Source organism: Volvox carteri (genome assembly GCF_000143455.1).
Source record: "Volvox carteri f. nagariensis unplaced genomic scaffold VOLCAscaffold_7, whole genome shotgun sequence".
NCBI classification, from domain to species: domain Eukaryota; kingdom Viridiplantae; phylum Chlorophyta; class Chlorophyceae; order Chlamydomonadales; family Volvocaceae; genus Volvox; species Volvox carteri.
The window spans coordinates 516,016-533,375 of NW_003307550.1; the positions used below are offsets into that span (position 1 = coordinate 516,016).

The 17,360-nt window shown below is 51.6% G+C and overlaps 3 protein-coding genes across 3 annotated transcripts; 1 reads left to right on the top strand and 2 right to left on the bottom strand.

The window, feature by feature from the left end:
• Positions 1–534: 534 nt before the first annotated feature.
• Positions 535–3,214, bottom strand: VOLCADRAFT_87909 (uncharacterized protein; the record flags this gene model as incomplete). Its single annotated transcript, XM_002947691.1, has 3 exons — positions 535–666; positions 1,379–1,557; positions 3,028–3,214. 3 exons carry the CDS (start codon positions 3,212–3,214, stop codon positions 535–537), a joined length of 498 nt encoding a protein of 165 aa, XP_002947737.1.
• Positions 3,215–7,545: 4,331 nt separating this feature from the next.
• VOLCADRAFT_116489 (uncharacterized protein) lies at positions 7,546–10,595 on the bottom strand (the record flags this gene model as incomplete). Its single annotated transcript, XM_002947692.1, has 7 exons — positions 7,546–7,645; positions 8,282–8,394; positions 9,246–9,351; positions 9,899–9,988; positions 10,161–10,273; positions 10,347–10,433; positions 10,509–10,595. The coding sequence occupies 7 exons, from the start codon at positions 10,593–10,595 to the stop codon at positions 7,546–7,548; spliced, it is 696 nt and encodes a 231-aa protein (XP_002947738.1).
• A 1,300-nt stretch (positions 10,596–11,895) lies between these two features.
• On the top strand, positions 11,896–16,235 carry VOLCADRAFT_127299 (membrane selenoprotein). Its single transcript, XM_002947558.1, has 6 exons — positions 11,896–12,013; positions 12,175–12,427; positions 12,525–12,651; positions 12,981–13,071; positions 13,845–13,995; positions 14,913–16,235. Exons 1-6 carry the CDS (start codon positions 11,966–11,968, stop codon positions 14,975–14,977), a joined length of 735 nt encoding a protein of 244 aa, XP_002947604.1. The 5' UTR covers positions 11,896–11,965; the 3' UTR covers positions 14,978–16,235.
• Positions 16,236–17,360: the final 1,125 nt, after the last annotated feature.

The window sequence follows — 17,360 nt, forward strand, 5'->3', positions numbered from 1 at the left end:
AGTCCTGGTAGCGAGCTCTCTGAGATGCTCGGTTCGTTCGGTCGGCAGGAAGAGCCCCCCAGTTGCGACTTCGTTTATGTTAGGAGACCAACGGGCATAGATCCCGTCTAGTTGGAGCGCCAAACAAGCGCTGTTGCGTGCCGGCCGTCGTTTCCCGTGCGGCCTGACCCGGGGGCGGAGTGCATGAGACTAACCAGCCGTATGCACCCGCCCCCCGCGCTGTGCTTCGGCCCTGGGCCCCCGGCTTTTCAGCCCACAGTGTAATCAACGTCATACATACATACATACATACATACATACATACATACATACATACATACATACATACATACATACATACATACATACATACATACATACATACATACATACATACATACATACATACATACATACATACATACATACATACATACATACATACATACATACATACATACATACATACATACATACATACATACATACATACATGAACACACGCACACACGCCTCTCCTCCCCCCCGTTTTTTTCTTCCTAGCAGATGCATCTATCAACCACATGTCGCCTGCGAATGCCACTCATAATCACCACTCAGCATATTCCGTACCGTGCAGGTCTTCCTGTTCTGCAATTTTACGCAGAAGGCGACACTGGAACGGCCCCTAATAAGTTTATTTGTGCCCTGCAAGTAAAAGGTTGGCAGCGCAGGAGTCGTGACGAGAGAAAGAAATAAAGAGAGAGAGAGAGAGAGAGAGAGAGAGGGGTGCTGCAATTTATGGCCATGCTGGCAACCTTTTCATTCCTAACGACCTGGCCGTCTAGCTGACTCTAGCTTAAAACTTAGCGGCATTGCGAACTGTAAACCAGCAGCTTGAGACATCGTATGGCAAGTACGCTGGCATACGAAGTGCATGTTTGGCCGGTATGCTGGCTGGGTATGGTGGGCCAGCGAGGCATATGTCGTATATGCCGTATATGCCGTATATGCCGTAGTCACAGATTTGTGTATGGCTGACCTATCCATATAGGTAACAATCATCATCGACATCCCAGTGGGGCGAACATGGAAGGCACATCTCTGCTCGGGCCCTACCGCCGGCCATCACAAGCTGTGGCTTATGTACACGCCACAGGTGGGCATTTTTTCCTCCCGGCCTCTGAAGCAGCCTCCAGCTCAAACAGTCTTCCCGGCCATCCATCCCATCCGATGCTTCACCCTGCATCCACTTCTCTTAAACGACAACTGCATCTTTGCGCCCAGGATTACCCAGCGGTTCACCGCAGGCCCTTTGTAGAGCGCCGCTGCCAGCACCATGGCCCCAACTTTAAACCCAGCCTCCCCAAGCCCGCAAGCCCCGAAACCCTGCGTGCTCACTCATGTTTCCCCCGCTCACCACAATCCTCCAGGGGCTTTCCTGACAGGTCCGACTGCACACGTCCTGGAAGGGAAAGATGTCGCCCTCGTCATCCGGTTTCTGAAGAAGGCCGCGGCGCAGGCGAACTGTTCCCGCCAGGCCGTCATCGGCAGCTAGCTTACTACCCGCGCCAGCTAACCGCCGGGCTTTGAGCGCTCCTGCACACGGGATAGGGGGAGATATCGAACAACAAGATGTCATCATTGGCACCGTGTTTTTATCCTTCGTCAGGCGTTCTACAAAGTGTGCCTGAGGGAGGGGTAGGGATGTGCCTGAGAGAGGGCGGAGGGCAGCTTGGGTAGGTTTGACAAGGAAACCCAACCCAACGCCGTTTTGAACTGGGTTGTGTTATAATGACCTCAACCACGACGAGGGAAATGGCGATGAAAGGGTTGGGTTGGGTTGGGTTGGGTTGGGTTGGGTTGGGTTGGGTTGGGTTGGGTTGGGTATGGTTTCGGAGCTGTGCGGTGCTTGCAGAGCTCTGTTGGGTTCTTCGTGCACTGTCGCGGCTGCCCAGCACTCGAGTATTTAGCGTTTGTTAATGTATTAACCCCCACTTCTCAAACTCCAACATCCCTTCCCCAAACCGAGCGTACAAAAGCAAGGCTTGAAGGTATCAATACTTTTACCGCCACACCGAACTACTCTTCCCCTATCCTTCCTTTCCCCCCTTGCCTTTGTCCGCATGAGCGCCAGGGAGTGTAGGCCACGGCTGTGCGCCGTGCAGGGCCACGCAGACGAAAAGCGCGAGGAGAGGCAGCCGTCGCCTCAGAAGCGGCTTTGGGGCACGGGTGCCGTGCAGCACGTGCCGTACATTGCTCCGTCCTGGTCCTAATCTTTGACGCGTCGCTGTGCCCTCGCTGCAGCTGCAGTCCGCGGGCGCAGCTACGAGTGCATATCCACCTATCCTCACTTTAGTCATGGAGCGACAATTGACGTGGAAGCCACACTGGAAATTGCGGGGGGAGGTGTTGCGTCACCTGGTGGCAACACCAGGAAAACAGCAGGTCGCGGCTAAAGTTCCTCAAGCTCAAAAATTGGGCCGCATCGGGTCCAAAAGCCTACAGCAAAATGCACCCTTCTGAAGTTGAAGATGACAATACGACAAGTAGTAGTGCGCTTCATTTGAGTGATTTAGTACTGAGTTGCCGATTCCAGGACTTCGCAGGTCTGCGAGGCCGTCCCGGCATCGACTGTGCCCGGTACCGGCTTGTGGACCCAATGCGGTCAAAAAAGACTGACATTGTGATCATGATTTTAAGGGTATGTCAAGTAAAGAAATTCCTAGCGAATATTAGGTAAGCCGCATGGTTCTCAGCGATAATACGATCCGCGTCGAGTGGCACGTAGGTACGCCGTGCAGGTTCTGCCCAGCAAACTAGGCGGCAACGGGGCTTGAGCAAAACCTTTTGGATAAGTAAATAGGTATAAAAATACAGGAGCAAGGCAAACAACGGCTCTATGAGACGCTCGGAGTTCTGCATAAGCTTTGCCCTAACAACGATAATGCACTATACCATCCCACAACAATCACTTTTCGTGATGTAAGATGTAATAAGCGTCTTTGCGAAGGCGTACTGTTCCCTTGGTAAAACCTGGCGACAGGTCCGTTTATAGCTCAAACTTACCTCCTTTTTTGAGGTGGGCCTGCTGCTCGTAGCGTGCCGTAATGAGTTCCACAGCGCTGAAACGCCTTATGTCGAAAACTGGAACTGCTATATTTTTATCCTTTTTCTGTTCGCTTGTGGACAAGCTCCTACAGTGAGGTAAGTTACAAGTATTGACAATTTTTCCACTAAATGTGTAGAGCATCATAAAATAAATACTGTGAGACAAATTGACATTCTCACCTCGTAAGTGTAGGTGTGCACAGGACGAGCCCGTACAAGGGGCGGGCGAATCTGCCACGGTTTTCCGGTTGATGTTCGATAACTGGGGCAACGGGTGTAAGTGAGTGGCTTGCAAAAGGCTTTACTCCAGCTTGGATCTGGCTCGGACCCAGCCTGGTACGCATTGGCACTGGACCAGCTTCAACAGGCTGGCTGAAAGCTGCAAATAAGCATTGCAAAGCACGTCCGCTCCATGTGCGCTCCACGAATAGGGTCCGTACTTGTTGCACATTATGACATTTGACATAAAGGCTTTATAGGAAAAAATGTTTACACCGGACCAAGGAATGACCCAGCAGGAATTGGCCCTAGCACGTCGTTGTCATCATGCAAGCAAAGTCAGGGATCCAGCACGCGAAGATTGCGCAATTGTATGATTTTTATTCTGATTTCCATTCTTGACTTATTTTTATGTAGTATTGAGTTTGCTCAAGTACGGGGAACTGCAGCTTGCTCTTGGGAATGAAGTCCTCTGTTTGCTCGCCGCAAAAGGCAAGGGTACTGCAGGCAAGCCAAGACGCCGACCAAATTTGACTGATTTTACTCTATCTAGAATTAAATAATTGCCATAGCTGTTGCCATAGCTACCAGAGAGCGCTGGATGCTTCACCAGTGTTCGAGAAGCATCGCCGAAGAAGGATCAGATTCGAAAGGGTCCGTTTGTGAACTTATGACATTTGGCGTAAGTTCAATACCCAAATAAACACAGTACCTCAGTTAGCGATCGCATCGGCCTCAGCATTTGTTTTGGTGGTTCCTTGTTTACCGACCCGGGTTAGCTGGACTCATCACCCGAGTTGGACATAATCCTGAAATTAAAAAAGCCAATATGCTTATTATTTGCGGCAAGTACGGATACGGTAAAGGTAAAAGTCGCCTTCTGCGCGCTGCTGTCGGGCGTAAAATCCGCCGTCGTGCGGCCCGTGGATGCTGCCTACCAAACAATGGTAGTGCGATTGATCTAAGTTTCGTGCTGCAAGGTGCTGACCAAGATTCTAAGGATATAGATTCGCAAAAAAAGGCGCCCGCACCCCGCCAGCATAGTGAACTTTGACCGGACATAAACGAATGGGAGCGCTCCACTGTCCCTGAGTTGTGTTGTCTTGTTAAAGTAGATGATATCCACTTTTTAATTTAAACTTTAAGCGGGACTGTGATAGTTGTAGGGTTCCGGTGAAAGTCCACTGCCAACTCTAGTAAGAGGACAGTGCATGTGAGCCCGCATGTTCGTATTCCGCCTGCAGTATTTGCGCGATTGCAGCATTTGAGCCTTGTCAACGTTGGCAAGGGTCGCATCACCACCATGCCACACCACCACCACCACAAAGCGAGCTGCCGTTCCCATCTGTCGTTGCCGATTGTGAATTGGGCCGCATTTCCTTTCCGTACGCTGGACGACCAGCCATTTAGGGGGGGAAAACGACGTAACGTGCAAGAGCAGTTACATATCTCCGAATGATCCTGATATCTTTATCAAAGGGGTTTATCAGGTAGCTTTTCTCAAGACTTTCCAAGACGTGGTCGTACAATAGTACGGGTCGTACATCGTTTAGCTACATTTTCGCTGGTGTATATCACCCGGTGCCTCTAGAGAGACCACCTGGACTGGATTCGTAGAGTTTAAGGATAAACGTTGTTAACAATCCGTTAGGGTCCGCACACCATTCCTTGAACCCTACTGAAGAGCATTTCATAAAGGTCTATTAGACCTCAGGATAACCGTGCTGCAAAAGAAGGACTCATATCGTCCCATTTTTCATATCTTATCATCCCAACACTCATGGAGTGCTGCTCTAGCCCACGAGAAAGTGTGTGTGTGTGTGTGCGTGTGTGCGTGTGTGCGTGTGTGTGTGTGTGTGTGTGTGTGTGTGTGTGTGTGTGTGTGTGTGTGTGTGTGTGTGTGTGTGTGTGTGTGTGTGTGTGTAGTTGTTGCAATGGGCTCCAGGCTTACGAAGGGTAGAGCCAGCTGGCCAGCTGGCCGTGCACTGCACCTGATACGATGAGGGCAAACAAGACTCCCACCCAGACCAGGCAACGCAAGTCACCTAGACAGCCAAAAGCAAACCCAAAGGGAAGGCTCAGAACCCGCAACCACTGGGAATTCGCCATCAGACTCCCCAATCGGACACTCCTCGGACCCATCCAGCGTATACTGATAAGAACTTGCACGTTGTTACTAGCCCCAAAAGTCCCCCAATTAAAAGAAATCCCAAATAGAGGCAAAAATAGCTGGTAGCTTATCGTCTATCGGTAGTGATTAAGGTTAATCGCTGCTGGCCCTTCTGGTCCACAACACATCTAGGAAGCTTCGTCTGTCTGTAGCAAAATTAAATATGCATATTGCTGCGGGTGCGCTTGGGAGTAAGTAAGCAGCAGTTGGTGCCCAGGCGGCTTTAATGCGACTGCAAACCAAATGCAAACCGGTTTTATTGCAACTGTAAACAGTGTTCGGCCGTTCAGAAGCAGTATGGCTGGGACAGACATGCGGCACACGTGGGCTATAACAGCCCTAGGGCTTCACAGTTTCGTGAGCCTTCATGTACGACCTTAGGAGTTCTTAAAGCATGAAATCCGTCCATCAAGTTCGTCACACAGACTGCTGTCCATTGTCGCATACTCCATGAAGCCGGTACAACAGGGGCCAGCTCGCGGTTGCTTTCGTCTCTTAAACGTTTGACGCACTTCAAGAAGCGCGCGCGTCTGTAGCAGCTTCTGGACTTCCGGCCGAGCAAGTTGCTTTCCAGATGAGCAGTATTTTTTTCAGTAAGCAGTAGTCTTGAGCCCGTAATTCCCCTCGCCTTGACTGACGACCGCCGGTCGTCGCCGGTCTCCCGGCTATCGCTTCATGCATGGTTCCGGCTGATGAACGAAAGCCAGACGTTCGTCATGAGATTGCTCTAGGGGACAAAAAAGACACCTTCACCAAAAGCATAAAATTACAATATCCAGCACATGTTCACTGTAACACAGTGTAAGCATAAGGAGCAGTTCCTTGGTGCCGTCATTACGAGGCCTTTTTCCTCCTTCCCCGCCTCCAAGGAGCAACCCGTTGTACATTCATACATATAACACGACTGCGATAGCAGCTAAGCTAAGAGGACCCAGCGGTCGGGACGGGACCCAGCCCCGCTGCCTCAGATCGCCGCCTTCTTTCCCGTACGGCTACCACCACTGCTGCCTCTCCAACCTTAGGCTCCGCTGTCCAGCTGTTGGTGTGACTGCTACTTTCATCCCCTTGCTGCTGCCGCTGCATATTAACCCGCGTGCCCAACAAAACCGGATTTGAATTTGCAAGAGCTCCGCCGACTTTCCTGTTTGACCTAATTGAACTGCGTTTGGATGCTTGGCATGGCTACTCTAGTTGATTAAGTTGATACATCTTTTGAGTTTATGCTCCCTGCATGTGCTCAACGCACGAACCGTTCTCGGCTGGCTATGTTTTTCGACAATGTTGGAGACATGGTCATTTGAGACTTTCTTCGTTTGGGACGCGCCATCGGCAAACCTTGGCAGCTCCGCCGTGTTTCCCAAACCCTTTGAAAATCCATCCCGCTTTCCTAACCCACACGCCTCAACAAAGCAGACCTCACAAGACCATTGCCGTTGCACCGTACAGCACACGCCGTATAAACCAACCCCGCCCCTCCCCTTGCTTTCTTTGTCCCACTGCTTTCCGTCCGCATCCGCACCAATTCCATCGTGCCAACCGCGTCCGTAGTAAGGCCCCCTCCCGTGCACACACCCCACACAAACTTTTTGCGCCAAATTATGACTTGTACCTAACTTGTGGCTCTTAGGCCTCTGCTGCCTAGTAAGAGCGTGTACACCGCTCTGGGTAACGCAATCGAGGTGTAACACACACACACACACGTCCGCAGCTGCCTTCTCCCCCAACCACTCGCACCGTGCGATCCTCTTCGCCCTCCGCTTTTCCACCTCACTGTTAGCCATCCAAAACCATACAGAAGAACTTTCTTTACATAACCTTCTACGGTACCCAAATGGCAAACTCCTTGGTCTCTCGTGTTTACGCTTCTTTGCACGTTTCTCTGCCCCTTGCCCCGTCGATTGCCGTCACCGTTCAGGACGCAGGGCAGCGTGTCCCGCAGACGGAGACGTGCGCGGCAGCACAGCAGCTTTGGCATATGAGGTTTGAAGCAAATAAATGGCCCTGGAGAATGTCAGATGGCAGACGGACTGCGGACAGAAAACACTAGGGCGTTTCGGGCTAGCGGGAAGCACTACACAGCAACCTAGCTAGATAAGAACGGCAATATCCTGCTGGACGAGGCGCTGAACGAGATTATACTGGATGATATAAATGTCACCGGCTTTCATGTCCACCAGCTGTTGACCCCTGAAAAGCAAAGGAAGGCAAAGGCACTCAGGAGGAAACGTCAACGCAGGACAGCCCGGCAAGTGTTTAACGATTACGGAATTCCCTATGTGTGAGCTGTTGGTATTGATGTGTTATGAAATGTGGATGCTATGAAACGGACTCTCCCTCTCTCCTCACGCAGCAGAGGAGGTCGAGGGGTCAGGTCGCATTGAGCACAAATCAGTCATGCGGCATGACGAAGACTGATGGCAGGGCGATGGTGGTCATGATGGTGATGAGCAGCGCAGCAGTAATTCAGATGTCCGGCACCACAATCGTGCAATAAATGGCAGTGCGGTCCGCGGAAAGGAAACAGGACAAAAAGGATAGGAGATGCGCGGAAACAGCAAAACACATAATGTACCGGTACCCGCATCAAAAGCAGGGTCCCAAACCCCTACCCCTGAGTCGTCCCCAAGCTACAGCGCCATTATAACACGCGATCATCATCACTATCTCTGCAGCGCCACAAAAGACATACAGTTACACAGGTCAGAGCCCACTCCCACACCCACACCAAGACGCCCCGGTTGGGCCCAAGTCCGGTTACTGTTAATTATCTCGAAACGGGATTTTTCCTTCTTTTCCTCCCTCCCAAACCCTTTTGACACTCACTCCGCATCCACTGCGACATGCCCGGCGTCCTTGAGCAGCTTCACGAAGACGCAGCGGTCAAGACGCGGCGTGGGAATCATATCGCGCGTGTCGGTGAGCTGGGACTCCTGAACCTGAGGGACCAACATGGGAACAACAGGGGCGCACCAGCAGCATCAGCACCAATATCAGCAGTATCAGCAGCAGAAGTAGCAGCAGTAGCATCAACACCAGCAGTAGCCGACCGCATGCCCGTGTGTACACGCACACGTTCAGGTACACGTCATTTTACCAAAGTACCAATCCCTCCGGTTACGCCCGTGCTGTATAAACCGTTAGAACGCAAGGACAGTACATGCTCTGGAGACACGGGCACGAAAGGCACTTGATGCTTCTAAACGTGATCAGAACGGAGGCATGGACCCGCTGGGGACATGGACCAGCGGGGGCCCCAAGGCCCGCTTCTAAACGTTAGGGTTTAACTTCCATTTTAGGAGGGGACATCCAAAGCAAAGCGATAAAAAGGTAAGAGGACGCCCTCGCGACCTCGGTGTCCCCATCCCCCGGGACCAGCCTCCCCTTCCCACGCGCCGGTGCTGGAGCGCTTCCGGGTGACCCTGCGGCCAAAGACCATCTGCCTAAACCTGCTTAAATGTCGGTACACACCTCAATCACACCATCTGCCTCTCGGACGAGGAGCAGTAAGGTTATCCGACTGGGTCGTTACCAACTGGTTTCCGTGTACGGGTCATTCTCTCCTGCTGCGAGTCTGCAGTTGTGAATCCAGAAAACACCCTCCTACCGTGCAGTCGCGGCCTACGCAGCACACCGCTAAACATAGCGCGGGCCATGTGTTAATGATTGTAACGAAGCGGCGCCACTTCCTATCCCTCGGGCTTCCTCTCCGACACGCGAAACACCCAATCGGACGATGAAGACCCCCACCGACCCATCCGTCCATCCAACCGTCCATCGTGAAACCCACCAACGTCTGGAACTCCTCAGGCAGGCGAGCCAGCACCACCTCTTTGAGGCACTTGCCCACCGCCACAAAGTACTGCAGGCAGTGGTTGAGTTCTTTTGGAGAGCAGCTACGGAAGCGGGTTGCGGGGAAAGGGGAAAACACAGCAGCATGCCATGTCCAAAGTCAGGAAAAAACATGGCTTTCCTTACCTAGCGGGGAAAGGAGGGAATTGTGTGAGCGAGGCAAAGGGAAGGATTAGGTTTAACCATGTGCGAAAAATGCAAAATGTATAAGCTGCTGGTGCTCAAAATGTGTAAAATATGTACCGATTTTCTGAGTCTAAAGGACTACCCGGCGGGATAGCAGGTAGGGGTTTCCACAGCGTACTGTAATGGCGCACCCTCGGAACATGGTACATGTGTAAAATTGCCGACGCCGGGAAGGAGGTGGACGTGAGCGAAACCTGGGTGCGAGATCTCTCTGCTTGGGTGGGGTGTGGCTATCAGTGCAGGGCGTGGTTTCGGAGCGGGACCGGATGGTTGAACAGGAACACAGCGTGCTATGAGCGCAAAAAGCTTAGGACCCATATCAGGCTTTAATGCTCAGATTTGCGGAAGTAAGGGTCTGCGGATCTTGGTGCCGCAGGTGAGCTTGTCCATCAGTGGTCGACTTACTTTCGCTGCAGCTCGTTGTTATCAAGGATAAGGGTTGCAAAGCGCTCAATTTTCTGTAGTCTTGCACGCCAATAGGCTTTGAGTAGAAACCTGCACAGAGAGACAGACAGGGGGCTCACTCACCGTGCTGAGCCGGGCCTAGTCATGTCCTTAGCGCGTGGTGTAAAGGACGTCAAAATCACCTAAAACGCATTGCAAGCTCGGCGGTCTACAATTTACGGTGAGGTTATGGCGCATGGTTTATGTAAACCAAGCTATGTACCTGAATCGGTTGATGTTAAGCGTGCAGCAGAGGATGGGCACCGACAAATCCACGTCGTCCTCGGGCAGTCTATTGCTTTTGCTGGCTTCCTTCCAACTCTCCACCCTCGCAATCTACAGTACAGCATCCCGTAGCCATGGAATTGCCAGTTGCTTCACCTTTATGGATCGCGGTTCCACGACTAACCTGATCTTCGAGGCGTTGCTGCACCCGTTCTACTAAATCGTGTTTGTACTCCAAGATGTCTTGGGTGTTTCGCTCATTCCGAACGGCCTAGGATGGGTTCCCAGCTTTAGTCGCACACACGCTTGCAAGATGTTTAGCCGGCATCTGAAGCCTTCGACGCACATTTGTCAGCAGTTCAAAATCATCATGTTCCACGAGACCATCTGCAAAGTCCTGAGTGAAGCCAAGCGTTCCTAAAACATCTGCCATTCTCGCATCAAAAAGGCGCGAAATTCAGGAAATGAGGTGACACCCTAACAGTGATGATTTTATTCTATACCGGCCTTCGCAAGCATTAGGTTATACCAGTTGCATGTTTTGTTCTCCATTCCTGTAGTGTTCTGTGTACCCTAAAGCGGGTTTCGGAGTTTTTAGGACTCCGAAACCACCCTCCGAGACCACCAATGACGGGCATTTCTTCCTGAAGACACACCTAACACTGCTGCAAGAAGGCCGCATGTTGAGTTATGCTGAGCTCAGAGAGTTAAATTTCATACATGATTTGCTTGGGGACCAACAAGGACTTTTACTCATGATCGTAGCGACTCAGTCTCAGGTCTGTTTACATCCGCTATCTCCGGGCGATAGGGCAGTGTGACAACACTTGCATCCCCAGCCCGATCCTAACGGTCCTGCGCCAAAGCAGGATTCTTTGTCAATAACACCGGTATTTGCCGTGAAACTATTAGCAAACCCGCGAATCCCCTAGCGGCTCCCTGAGCTCAGCCTAGCGCTTTCTCAGGAACCTCTTTCGTACTCATGTGACTTTTCCCCTTTCTTTAGTTGTGCGCTTCCATTGCTGCACTTGGAAAAATCCTTCCGCAAGAAGGACAGGATTGGAAGGCGGTCTTCTTTAACAGGGGGTTGTCGTGATTCTACAATTGTCCAACCCAACTTTAGGAGCTCGCGGGATCTCTTCCCGGAAGAGGGAGAGACAAGGCGTTTCTTGGATTATAATTTGTTGTAAGGGCATGTGCGCTGACGGACTCCAATGGAAACAGGAAGGGCCAGGAAGGGAGCAGCGCGAAAAAAACAGCGCACGTACATAATCTGTGTCCGCCTTCGTCATGGACATTCGGCTGTCTGCCCTTGTAACTTCCACGAAAATTTCTGCGGGTCCCTGACCTTCCTAACCACTGGAGCATCTGGGTTCATAACCAGTCGGAAATTATTACTGAACCATGGGCCAGTCACTTTGCGTGGAAAGCTTTTCAGCCCTTACTTGCTTTTCACGAATTGCCCATTAAGCAAGCGACATGACGCAATGGCCTCACCGCGTCTTCCATAGCAGGACTTTAAGATTGACAGGGGCAAGAGTTTGCTGAGAGCTCGCTGTTTCCTAACAAGCTAGCATGCCATCAAGGAACAATTGATTGCGGATATCTTATTAGCTTAGGAGCATAGCTCTGGCTCATGCGCCTAGCTGCGATGACGTGGCAACCAATACGTAGACAACCAACATTGGACTTGACGAAGTCGTGAACCGACCTCATCGCCTGCTTGCAGGACGCAGTCTTATAAGCTGTGCGTCACCACATTCTTGAAGTCTGTCAACACAGTTGCACCTTGAGAGGTGCTTTATGAGCTGGTGGCACGAGAGGCAGGACCGAGCTCGTGCGCGGCCAAAGGTGTGATTAATTGTGCGAATCCCTTACATTTTCCCTATTGTACAATCTCCGAAAGCCATGGGCCTCGTGGCCTACGCATTCACAGGAAACCAACGTGGTGACGCGACCCTCCTACATATACTATTTTGGTTCATTCTAAGTTTCGATTTCTATTCCCGTAGGCATTTGGAAGCGGAATGGCAGATGACGACATCCGCACCCCGTTGAATGCACCTGACCCGGAATGTGGAGGGGGCGTCTGAAGCATGCCCCCGCTGGCATCTCGCCGCCGCTTAGATGCTGCACCAGCTGCGCCAGAAGCAGTCTCGCCATCAGGCGAGGCTGCGGACAAGCGCTCGCTGGCGGCATCTGTGGCAGCGTTGCTGCTGGCACTACCAGCTCTCGTGGGAAGCTGATGTTGGCCTTTGCTCCTGGGTAAGTAGCATATTGAATCCGGTGGATTGCTTCAGGACTGATCCCGTTCTCCCTAACGAGTTTATTTCATATAAATCGCCCTTCGTCAACAACGCAGCCGGATTTATGGGTATCACCGCAACGGCAGGAGCAAAGGCTTTCTCACACACATTCTCACTGGCGCTCACGTTGGCTATCCTCACCAACTTGGCCCAGTACACGGCATGGAAGTCCACGTCCCGAAGGTGTGTGCATGACTATGCATGTTGCCTGACAATCTCTCGGCTTGCGCAACCTTTGCTTTGCAAATACTAGGGGCTTAGGATGACGAAAGGTTGTTTGCCTTAGCCAGAGCCTTTAGACCGATGGCTCTTTCGCTCCCATTTCCGTTGCGCTGGGTCCACGACGCCAAGGGCCCCGGCCTCGCACGCCTGCCCAGCGCTTTGGCCTCCTTTACGCCCCCTCTCAATTCTCCTTGCCACGTTTCCAGTTTTCGATATCTATCATCTTACTTCCCCTTTTCCCCTTTTTTCCTAATTCTTCTAATTCTCTCCCCCGAACACCCACGGCACAGCGGCTCCCACTGGCAGCGCTACGGCCCCGCCTGGCTCCTCGTCATTGCCACTCCGTTGATGTGCGCAGATCTCGTACGGCACTGCCTGCAGGTGGGGACTGGGTAGAAGGTAGAAGTGGGAGTTGAGCCTGGGCAGGTTAGGGCTGAGACACAGGAGGAAATGTAAGAGGCAGAAGACAGGTATCGGGCGCGTCAGTGGCGATAAACCTCCGAAAAAATCAGAAGAATTGGAGGGTAGGAGGGGGGAAAGTTCAGCTCGGGAAGGGAGACATGTTCCGATTGTTGAGTCGGTCCGCATCTGGTGTATATACAAGAGGAGCACTTGCAGTATACTTGAGGCTGCCCGCCTGCCTGCCCGCCGATCCTTTTGCCAGCTCATCTGCTACTGTACTTACTCTATCCGTTGCATTTTCCATCCATCGGGCTGAGGGCCATAAAAAGAGGGTTTCGGCTGGATGGTTGGGTTGGTTGCACGCCAAACTAGGCAGTTCTAGGGTTTCATATTCAATGAACCAGGTTGGGCAGCGATGCACCTGGCGACTTTCTGTTGACTTGGGTAATTAAGCAAGCGAGCGTTACGGCGGAAGGTGGCCAACGACGCAGCTCTCCTCGGCGCCTTGTGGGTTACTGCTAGATTGAAATGAAATGTTCCGACGGACCGGACCGTTCTTTGGTTGTTACGGTTGTAACGGAAAAGTTAGTAAAAAAAGACGCTGGAGACCTCCCAAAGCGCTGCTGTTTCATCCGCTGCTTGGCTTTTGTTCTTCAAAATTCCCGAAATAGTTTATCAGTGAATCCGAGGAGAAACGACGAGAAAGAGACCGCCTTTTTGCCCACTTGCTAACACTCGTCCTTGCCGTGTAGGATTCTGCCATCTGGACGGGTCCCTCGAGCCGCATGTATCGGCCGCACTGCGGCCCTGTGAGCGGTTTTCACGGCTTCTGGTGTCTTTCGGTTACTGGTTGGCTCTTCTCCATCATCTTCACATACAGCGGCTTCGTTCTCATGGTGGCAGGTAAGTTGGTCGGAAAAAGGAAACATACAAAACTTGTTGGAAAGATCGTCGGAAAGGTTGAAGTATTGATTGAGGTCTTTGGTTGGTTGAGGGCGAACAACAGAACTTAAGTACGGCAACTGTTTGTTATGGCGCATTCTGGCGCGTAGTCTTTGGTTAATTATGACGTTTTGTGTCGCACGCGTGGTTGTGATGTTAATTGTGGAGATGGGAAGAGAAGGGCAATGTGTGAAGGGGTTCGCGAAAGTAGGTCTTCCAAAAAGGGGAGGCTGCGGGGGAGGGGAAGACGAGGAGCTGGGCGTGTGTGAACAGTTGTGGTGTTATTGAACGGCGGGTCGTTGTGTTCTTTTACCCCCTTCCTTCCTGGACGGCGTTCCTTTTGCGTTCTGGGGAGAAGAAGGGAGGGGGGCATCACCCTTATGAAGACGCGCGCTCCGCTGTCCTGGCGGCCTCTCCTTACAACTCATATACATGTGTCCAGACAACGTTGCACATTATGGCGCGGGTGGCTTCTGTGTGGCTGACTGGCCTTTGTGTAGCCGACTGGCGTTTGTGTGGCCGACCTGCGCCATCATCCTGTTTTGCTACTCACCATCAAGGCCGCGCGCATACTGCCCATTTGAACGTTTGAATACGCACGCACGTGGCGGTCTGACCTCGCCTCTTTACCAAAACTTTCACAAAGCTAAGCTAAACATACATAAATCCTTCTGTCCAATTTCGAACGTGTTAAAAGAAATCCGTATCTGATTTTGTATTTAATATTTGAAAAGTGTTTCCAAAATTCCGTTGCTTGAATTCTTTCTTGAAAAGTGTTTCCAAATCCGTTGCTCGTATATCCTTTGCTACTGATTTCCACGATGATGAATGACCTGACCACTGCGCCACCGACTGTGTACCCGACCCCGCCCGAGCAGCGGTTCTTTGGAGCTCAAATCTGATCGGCAAGCTGCGGGTCGCCTGGACTGGTCTGCGGAGTTGAAAGCTGGGGCGAGTTAAGTCAGCGCGGTAGGGTCTTGCTGCTTCAACAGGAGGGAGAGGACGACAGCATGCATGGCACCGGCGAGGGATGTCTGTGACTGTGCGACAAAAGAGAGCCGTCGCTGTTGTTGTTGTTGATGTTGTTGTTCACCTGACCTACTGTTTGAGCGGCCGTCCTTCGTGTGCACGTCCGGGAGTTGCCTCCTCAAGGAACGTGGCGGAGCTCCCCCTGCGTTGGGAATGGCGCCAGGGTTTCATCCTGGGAGCCTGACCCTGGCCTGCTGATGTGCAGCTTTCTTTCCTCCCCCTTTCCCCCACCCTCACCCCCAAACTTTACCCTTTACCTATCTACCGCAACCTCTTTCTCGTTTTGTTCCGCAAAGTGACGCCATCTCGCCAATCCCACGAGTAGCAGTGCGCTCAGTCTTCTCCTTGCAATCGACCCGACATCCATGATGACAGCAGAGAGTGACACAGCTTGGGTACAGGTTGAATATCCGGGACGTGGTTATTCTTAGCCTAGCATGGCGCTGTACCCTGACTGTTTTGTCATTGCTGACATGGATGGATGTGGCGGTTGTAGTGGGTTGAGGAACGGGCGCAGTGTGTGGGCGCGAGGTATGGCTGATGGGGCTCTGTCCGCGCTGGAGGACGTTTCGCAGCGCGGCGGCTGCGGCAAAACAAGGAAGGTCGTGGTTGTGTGGTGGTTTGGGGTTGTTGGGTTGTGTGAGGTGGTTGAGGGGGGTTGTGTACATTATGATCTCAGGGATAAGATGAGATGAGAGGAAGGATGTAGCAGGGTGGCAGATATGGGCTTAAGGTTTCCTGTAGAAACACCTGTAGAAAGTGTTGTCGATCTGCTAAGTCAGTTGAGTTTTGTTACCCCTGCTGTCCCGAGGATTGGGACTCGTGAACACCTATTGGTGGATGCCATCATAAAAGCCCACACAGGGTGCAAACAGGGCTCTTTTTTACGTGTCGTGTGTTTCGTACGTACATAGTAGCTTTACGCCCTTGGATAGATGGATATGGATAGGATGCATTTTTGTTGTTCACATGACAAGGATGGGTATTTCTTTACCTAGATAGGAAAAGCAAATATATAAGCAAATTCCTATTGCCCTAAAGTTGCCAGGTTGCCTGCAGGAGTGCCAGTATTGGCAGATACATGATGGCAAACGGCGGTTTGCATAATGATTCTGCCGTCTTCTGTCCGCTGGGGAGCCGTGGGCCCAACTTGTTAGCAGTGGGGCCCGGGTAGTCTCATGGGTGCAGGTAACTAACCTCGTGATGCCGAAACAACGTAAAAGGAAAAGCCAGTAGGAGAGGCTCAAGCCACAGGGTGTATATGCCCATTGAGAGCTCTGCTGCACCACGTGCTCCCAAAAGATCCGGCGAGAGGGCGCCTAGAGTTGCATAGCCGTTCCTAATGCAGGGACAGTCACTTTCTCGTGAGCTTTCTCGTGAGCTAGAGCAGCAGTCCCCGAGTGTTGGGCTGGTAAGATATGAAAAAAGCCGAGACGTTATGAGGTCCTTCTATTGCCACACGACTATTGCAGTAGGCCTTTATGAAATCCTCTTTAGCATATTAGTTTTGGAGGAACGGTGTGCGGACATAACGTCTCGAGAATGAGATAAGCATTGAAGCGCGAAGACTTCTTGACACACGGCCGTGACGAGTAGTCTTGAGGGATTTGATACGGCTTCGAGCCAGAAGCGTCCGCGTCACTTGAAAGTGCCGACTGACCTTTGCACTTCGAGGTTGGAACTGAGTCAGATTGACGTGCCCAGTAGTCGCACAACAAGTCGCCGTAGTTGGTTAGGTGCCCACGAATCAAAGTCCGGGCCCAGACCTTTAAAGATTGGGAATTTCCAACGCATCAGGTAGAAACGTTTTCGTCGACGTCCTCCTTTAACTTCCCTATGGACTCAACTTCAAAGTCCAATTTACCTTCGACAACTTACGGTGGCTAAGGTAACTGAACGCAATCCACAAACAACAACAGATTGAGGTTTTGCCATCAGGGTCGAAAGGCAGATCAGTGGTAAAATCCATGGCCACACAAGACAAACCACCAGGGAAACTGGTATCCGCCTTCACCCTCTGATAACTGTAACACGTACGGCAGTATGGTGTGATGACCGATTGACGCAACCGAAAAGAACGACGCACCAAGTCTTAAATCTTGGTCACGCCCGTATGGCCTGCCAACGGATGGTCATGACAAAGACGCAGAACGGTAGTGCGTAAATTAGCATGATCTGGCACAACCAACGCATCTCCTCGATACCAGAACTGACCACGCCACAACAAGGTAGCCGTGTTCTCTGGCACCTTAAAACCAAGGATCCATTCCACACCCATCAAGCACCGATGACTCAAG